General features: G+C 49.2%; 1 protein-coding gene across 4 annotated transcripts; it reads left to right on the top strand.

Moving 5' to 3' along the window:
- Nucleotides 1-289: 289 nt before the first annotated feature.
- Nucleotides 290-7,248, top strand: CMTR2 (cap methyltransferase 2). 4 transcript variants are annotated; one of them, XM_017824215.1, is made up of 2 exons: nucleotides 290-1,119; nucleotides 3,680-7,248. In XM_017824215.1, the coding sequence occupies exon 2, from the start codon at nucleotides 3,699-3,701 to the stop codon at nucleotides 5,991-5,993; it is 2,295 nt and encodes a 764-aa protein (XP_017679704.1). In that variant the 5' UTR covers nucleotides 290-1,119; nucleotides 3,680-3,698; the 3' UTR covers nucleotides 5,994-7,248. The 4 variants fall into 4 exon arrangements, with proteins under 4 accessions (XP_017679704.1, XP_017679702.1, XP_017679701.1 ...); XM_017824213.1 differs by lacking the exon at nucleotides 290-1,119 and adding an exon at nucleotides 1,436-1,474; XM_017824212.1 differs by lacking the exon at nucleotides 290-1,119 and adding an exon at nucleotides 1,581-1,629.
- The last annotated feature ends 393 nt before the right edge of the window (nucleotides 7,249-7,641 follow it).

Here is a 7,641-nt window from a genome sequence, read left to right as displayed (position 1 = left end):
TATCAATACATTATCTTATCTTTTTTTTTTCTCCAAGGGATTACAAGAGTTTTAGTCTTTTATTCCTTTTCCTATATTCCTGTGGGCTTTTTCTATACTTATGGTTCTTTCTATTTTGTAGTACTATTGCTTCATTTTCAAAAATAGGCAAGTAGCTTAAAAGAAAAGAGAGACACTGTCTGGTTATAGATTTCTTACTTTAATATATTAGTTCTTTTATTACCTAGAGCAGGAGAAAAGATCACTTACCTATACAATATTATATCCTTAAGATGGGCATGTCAAGGGCTTTTTTTCCAATTACTGGGCTTTTAGCAAAATTTTCCCAAGTCATATCATCAATTGTGGAGTTCTTTGTAGTCACAACACTGAATTTCTGTACCAAAACTACTTCTGGCTTAGGGCTCGATTGAGCTTCGTGAAGAAGAAGTATGTGAGAGTGCAGAAGTCAATAGCAGGAAGCCTGGCATTGAAGCCAAAGGATTTCTGCTTACTCATGCTCCAGTGTTGGCTGTTTGTTCCCAAACGGGCTGGCAATGCCTCATTCCTGAACCTGCATATAGGAAAATCCCCACAATATTTAAAGTCTTGGGAGCAACTTGCACCTGCTGTCTGCTGTAATAATGAATCTGCTTTGACCTTCCTGCCTCTGTGTGCAGATTAGATGCTGTTTTACTGTCTAAAAAGTACCTGTGTGTTTCCAGGGTTGCTGCAATGGGTGCTTGATGATGCTCATTATGGATCTGTTAATATGTCAAGGCTCATGCCTCATGCTAAACCAAACTGGGTGTAACGAGTCTCCTGAGGATTTAGAAGGGGCACCAAAGTGGGTTATTATGTGAAGAGTCTTCTTAAGTACCTGCCTTGTGTGTTACAGAGGCCCAATCGAGCTCTGGAGGAGCATCACTGCCGGCTCTGGAGGCGCCCGCCGGGCTGCAGACCCAGGGTGTGCTGAGCCCTGGCCTCTGCAGGGCTGGGAGATGAAGGAAGGAGTTTGGTTCAGGCTCTGCTCCCCGGACGGCCCTGCAGGACCTGAACCCCCAGGGCGCTGAGCCCCGGCCCTCCCTGCCCCGCACATCCCAACCCCGCTTCCCTCCCGCCTTCTCCCCGAGCCACCCGGTAAGTGCTGGGGGAATAACTCCTGGCAGCGCTCCCCGTCCTGCCGGGCTGCCCCACTGCGGGGAGGCGGCTCCTCCGCTCCCCCTTTCCCCGACGAAGCAGCCCCTCTTTAGCTCCTGAGAAGGAAACGGCCTCCACCTCCGCGCTGCCTCCTGCCCTGCCCGGGGCCGCCCTCCCCCTCTGCCCGCAGCGCCCCGAGCCTTCCCCCGCGCTCATGGCGAGGCCCCGGCAGCACAGCCCTCACCGCCCGGGCCGGGGCGGTGCCCGCGGCGGCCCCGAGCCGCGGGAGGGAGGGAGGGAGGTGCGGGCGGCGGGGCCGGGCGAGGGGCCGGGCCGGGCCGGGCCGGGCCGGCGGGTAAGAGCCGGGGCGGCTCCGGGGCCGCGCTGCAGCCGCGGCCTCGCGTAGCGAGCGGGCGGCGCGGGGAGGCGCCTGGGGCGGGCGCGGCGCTACGAGCGGCCGGGGCGGAGGGACGGGCGGCCGGGCCGGGCCGCAGCCGAGCGCGGGGATGGGTGAGGAGCCGTGCGGGGAGCGCAGAGCGCAGCGCCGGTCGGGGGCGGGGAGTGTGTGTGTATGTGTGTGAGGAGGGGAGCTGGAAATGATGATGGAAAAGCAGGATTGTTTTTGTCATGCGCTGGCACAGCCTGCTTAGGGATTTAGGGATGAGCTGGTTAGTGTTGTGGCTGGAGCAGCTCTGGGACAGGCTGAGAGAGCTGGGGTGGTTCAGCCTGGAGGGGGCTCTGGAGAGACCGTAGGTAAAGCCCCTTCCAGTGCTTAAAGGAGGTTTACAGTAAGGAGGGAGAGTGACTTTTTACACAGGCAGGGGGGAAAGCTTTTAAAGAGGAGAGATGTAGATCATATGTTAGGAAGAAATCCTTCCCTGTGAGGGTGGTGAAGCCCTGGCACAGGTTGCCCAGAGAAGCTGTGGCTGCCCCATCCCTGGAAGTGTTCAAGGCCAGGTCGGAGTGACCTGGTGTAGTGGAAGGTGTCCCTGCTCATGGCAGGGGGTTGGAATGAGATAACCTCTAAGGTCCCCTCCAACCCAAGCCTTTTCTCTGATTTCCTGGGGTGAGCTGTAATTAAAAGCCTCATAGTTGGTGTTTAAAATGAAGTAAAACTAGCCCAGGACATAGCAGTCTCTGTGTTTCTCTGAGTTTCCCTCTCCTCTCCAGCACATGCTGTGAGAAAGGATGAGATTGAAGCCAGAGTACATTTGTGCAAAGGACAGTGAAACTAAACCTGCTCATTGAAAAGGCCTCAAAGAGAGAAAACCTCATCCGTGTGTGTGACCACGTGTCTCTCTCCAGAGGGCTGATGGTGATGAGGGGAGACGGCCATGGCCATGGCCTGAGATGCCACGTGGGTTCGAGGGGAAGAGCAAAGTGTTGAGGTTGGCCATTCTCTGTGCTGTTTGCTTCCAAAGTTTCTCAACTCTTTCAATTTTAATCCAGTAGTTTTTCTCACCCAGCTATTTCATAACACGTTAAGATGATTATATTTTGCTTTTGAAGGGAACGGGGTGGCTGAAATGATACGCAGAGAGATTTCCTGTCTCTGGTGGTAATTTTGATTAAATTATTTTGCTTAAATGAACGTTTTAGTTCAGAATAAATTGCTGGCTGGCTGGTTTCTGGTTAGTGACTGTCACTTGTGCCGTGTGTGCTTTGTGCTGGGCGCTGGAGCAGATGGCAGCAGCCTCGTTGGCTCTGTGCAGAGTGTGCTTGTGTTCGTCTGCTTTTATCCACTCGCAGCACAACACTTGGCACTACTTTCTTCTTCAACATCAAGCACATGTTCACATTGACCACAGTTGCAAACAACTCTCCTCTCACTTCGGATTTATCACAGTTTTTTCAGTCAGAAAAGGGAGGCATAAGGGTTTGCAGGGGCCTGGCAGAGAGCTGTGATGCTGAGCACAAAGAAAGGGGCTTTGCTCACAGGCTGGTGTCCAGCCTCCCCCCAGGGCCTCTTCAGCTGAGGGACTGTGCTGGAGGGTGCCAGTGAGGGCTTTCCCAGTATCACACGGGGTCTGGTGGAAGAGATGGGAGGGTTATTCCCTGTTGGGAAACTGGGAGAGCAGCAGCTGTGCTCCCTTTCAAAGGGAGCCTTTCCTTGTGGCTCCCTACCTTCCATACTTTGACCTCTCAGATAAATACTGCCATGAACAGATTAAAAGATTTCTGGGCCACTTGTTTAATTTGTAGAACTTGTGGTGTGTTCTCTTTTGTGACTGAGAGAGGTGTTTGTATGTAAGTGTTTAGACCCACACAGTGAACAGAGTATTTGGAGTCAGTGATGGGCCAAAGCAGCAGCAAACTCTTCTTCCCTTGCTGTTTAAATAGCAAGAAGGGCAACTGAACTGGTGAACCTCCTGAGTTCCAAATGGCCTTATTCAGGATAGCCCTCATTTCTTTTCCTCATTGGTGCATGATTCTGTGGAGCATTTCTCTCCCATTCTGGAATACCAAGGTTAAGCAGGAGACATTTTTATTTTTTATGAAAAACTTTGCCTATTTCTATAACCTGTATGATTGGAATTTCTTCTCCCCTGCTGTTTTCCAGGTTGTGAATCCATCCAAGAATGGACAAATGTAAGCAGCCTTGTGTTGACCAGAAGACAAACCTTGAAAAGTTCAGTCCTGAAGTTCTTTCTGAAATTGAGAAGCTCTTTGCAAAGAAGTTTACTTACACTGAGCCAGTGAATAATGAATGGAAGCTGCCAGATCCCAGCAATGTTTTTACATGTGATCACAAGGAATTTCACTCGCTCCTGGCTCTGAAGGACTCAATGAATGAAGTGAAGAACCAGCTGAGTGATAAGAACCTGGAGGACTGGCATCGGCACACCTCCTTTACCAATAAAGCAGGGAAAATAATATCTCACGTGAGGAAGTCTGTGAATGCTGAGCTGTGTACCCAGGCGTGGTGCAAATTTCATGAGATCCTGTGCAGTTTTCCTCTTCTCCCAGAAGAAGCTCTCCAGGAGGGAGAACTGAATTCTGTCCACCTCTGTGAAGCGCCTGGAGCTTTCATAGCCAGTCTCAATCACTACTTGAAGTCCCACCATGTCCCTTGCCACTGGAATTGGGTAGCTAATACTCTAAACCCGTACCATGAAGCCAACGACACCCTTATGATGATCATGGACGACCGTCTGATAGCAAATACGTTGCCTTGGTGGCACTTTGGCCCAGATAACACTGGGGATGTGATGACATTAAGACATCTGTCAGGACTTCAGAACTTCGTGAGCAGCATGACCACAGTTCACTTGGTGACTGCTGATGGCAGCTTTGATTGCCAGGGAAATCCGGGTGAGCAGGAAGCTCTGGTCTCACCCCTTCTGTACTGTGAAACAGTCACTGCTCTGATGATCCTGGGCACTGGAGGATCCTTCGTTCTGAAGATGTTCACGCTGTTTGAACACTGTTCCGTCAACCTGCTCTTTCTGCTAAACTGCTCTTTCGAGGAGGTCCATGTCTTTAAGCCAGCCACTAGCAAAGCTGGAAACTCAGAGGCCTATGTGGTTTGTCTGCGTTATTTGGGCAGGGAGAGCCTCCATCTGCTGCTTCCTAAAATGACGCAGAACTTTGGAACAGAAGTGGTCAACAAAGCCCTTTTTCCCCAGCATGCACTACCGGAATCTTTCCTTAAAACACATGAAGAGTGTTGCATGTTCTTCCACAAGTGCCAGGTAGAGACTATCTCTGAGAACATCCGTCTCTTTGAGCGCATGGAAGAAGCAGAGCAGAGCAAACTGAACGAGTTAAGAGACTGTGCAGCACAGTTCTTCATGCAAAGGTTTCGTATGAAACCCATTGCTAGAAAAAACTGGCTTGTCAAGAAATCTCAGGCTGGTTGCAGCATGAATGCAAAGTGGTTTGGGCAAAGAAACAAATATTTTAGTACATACAACGAAAGGAAGATGATGGAAACCTTGACCTGGAATGATAAAGTGGCAAAGGGCTATTTTAATCACTTGGCTGAAGAACATAGTTCAAATAATGCTGGGAACATGTGCGTCCTGGAAGGATCACCTTCTAACCTCGAATGTAGCTTGTGGTACATTTTGGAAGGAAAAAGACTACCAGTGGTAAAATGTTCCCCATTTTGTGATGGTCAAGTCTTGGAAAGTCTCAATGAAGCTGTGAAGAAGGTGGGTGGGGGGAGGCTGAAGAGCAGAGCAGTGCTGCAGCCTTGTCACTCCTGTGAAGTTCTTCCCGGGGAACTGATACTGGCGAAAGTGTCTGATCTTTCCAGGTGTCATCAAGACGCCCTAAATGAAAGTTGTAGTGACCAATTCAAGTGCCTTGTGGTGGGCTTTCCCTCCCTCTGTGGTACAGAGAGCCGGCCCAGTATGGAGGTGAAGCCCGTGGACTTGGCCACGCTGCTGACTTTCAGCCTGTCCTCGCTTTATGACGGAGAACCCAAGTACCAGCAGCAGCTTCTGGAGTGTGTTCTGCGTTCCCTGAGCCAGCTTACGACGGGAGATGCGTTGGTTTTGCCTCTCCTCTCTTGCCTGACGCGCTTCACAGCCGGGCTGGTGTTCATCCTGCACTGCTGTTTCAGAGGAGTCACATTTGCGTGTCCCACCTCGCGGGAGCCCCTGAGACCCGGCGCCGCTCTGCTGTGTGTTGGGTACCGGGGCCTCCCCGCTCCGGTTCTCCAATATCTGCAGCAGCTGAATACCCTGATGAGCTCTTTACTGGACACAGACTCCCCCCAACAGGTCCTGCAGTTCGTGCCCATGGAGGTTCTCCTCCAGGGCAAGCTGTTGGAGTTCCTGTGGGATTTAAACACGGCCATCGCAAAGAGACAGCTCCACCTGATTGTGCAAGCTCAGCAGCAGCAAATGACTGGAAACATTTCACTTTAAAGTCATTCCAGAACTGGGCGGGTTGCTGCTGCTAGACCTGGTTTCACAGGCAGGCAGAAGGTGTTAAAAACACTGTTAATGTGAAGGCAGTGTTACTGTAAAACCTTGGTGTGACATTGGGAGTGCTGGGAAGATGTTTTGAACTATCAGTCCCACTTGCACTATATTGTCCATGTGGAAAGCAGGAGAAAGGAAAACCAGACCTTGATTTCTGGCCACTGAGATGGGTGCTTTAGGATGCAGGATAACATGGAGTCCTTGAATCAGTGAAAGCAAGGGCTGACCAGTGAGCTGGAGCCTCAGAGCCTCCTGTTACCATCCCTAAAAACTGTCTTTTGACATCCCTTTCATTTACAGCTGGTTTAATTCTTAATGATGAAGTGGGGGAAGTCCTGTGTAACTTGCCTTACCATTCTGGGTAGTATGGAATTATGGTGTTTATCAGTACTTGTCCCTGTTTCTCATTTTTAAACAAGAGCCTCTGAATTTCACCTCGTAGCCTTTGAGTATCAGCCTCTTTTTTAGCACTTCAGCAACTGAGAACTGAGATTATCAGACTTTGGCAAGGGAAATTTTAATGGTTTCTCCATCTCATTCTCACAACTGTGTTGTGAATGCCATGCTGATATCCTTAGTTCCAGTTCTTTGTGCACTTCAGTCACTTGACAGAAGGATCAAATGGAGCTGTTTATGCCAGAGAAGCTCTCAGCCTCTGGCTGTTCTTTGCCTGCTCTTCAGGCAATAATTTGAATTGCCATCGAGCCCTCTCTTGTGACTCCTTATGGGTCCAAAGCTGAGCTCAAGTCTTAAGAATGAAATTTGCTAAAAGAATTAGCCAGTGGCTGTAGACACTTACCACTTATAACAAGTGGAACCTTTAGGAGACATTTAAATGCAGGAAACTTTTCCACCAGCCAGGAGAGGCTCATATAACATGTGGTTGGTGGGATTTGCCAGACTTTCCTTGCTAAAAATCTTTAAAACAAAGACTTTGAGGCATAACCACCTGAACAAACAGTTCACCAGTTGTGTGCTGCCTTTCTTGTACACGTGGGTGTTCATGTTTGCACGTGTGGGAACCCTCGGGGTTGTACAGTCGTGAAACTTTTGGATTGTAACTAATCCATGTGTGCTTTTGTTTTGAAGGATGCATATATTTTTTTTTTAAGTAGAAGAAAGGATGTTGATTTACATGGCTGTTGCATATTTTCATTTCATCTGCAAATGGTCAAAGTGTTAGTAGTCCTTTTTTTTTTAAAAAAAAGAAAGGAAAATAAATGTTATTTGGAGAAAATAAAGTCTTTTATTATAAGTTTTCAGTGCTGCTGTTTACGTGTTGCTTTACCAAACATGGAACAAAACAATGAAGTGCAGTAGGGGGAAGTCTGGGGAGGTTTAATATTCCCTTTTTTTTTTTTTTTTTTTGAGCCAGGTTTTCCTCATCTTGCCACTTAGATCCACCCTTAATGAGTGAGGGGTGCTGGGGCAGGGGAGCAGCCTGCTCAGCAGGGGTGGTCTTTGGTTCTCACTGTCTTTACCTATGCAGTTCACCAGCTCAGAAAGATTCCAGCTGCAGACGTGGCCAAAGCAGCGTAGGAGGCCTGACCACAGTTCCCTTGGCCTTGTCACTGAGCCTTGCAGTCCCTCA

The sequence above is a fragment of the Lepidothrix coronata genome, unplaced genomic scaffold (genome assembly GCF_001604755.1).
Source record: "Lepidothrix coronata isolate B3197 unplaced genomic scaffold, Lepidothrix_coronata-1.0 Scaffold110, whole genome shotgun sequence".
NCBI lineage: Eukaryota > Metazoa > Chordata > Aves > Passeriformes > Pipridae > Lepidothrix > Lepidothrix coronata.
The sequence above is the reverse complement of the archived record's forward strand: the minus strand, read 5'-3'. Positions and strand labels throughout refer to the sequence as shown.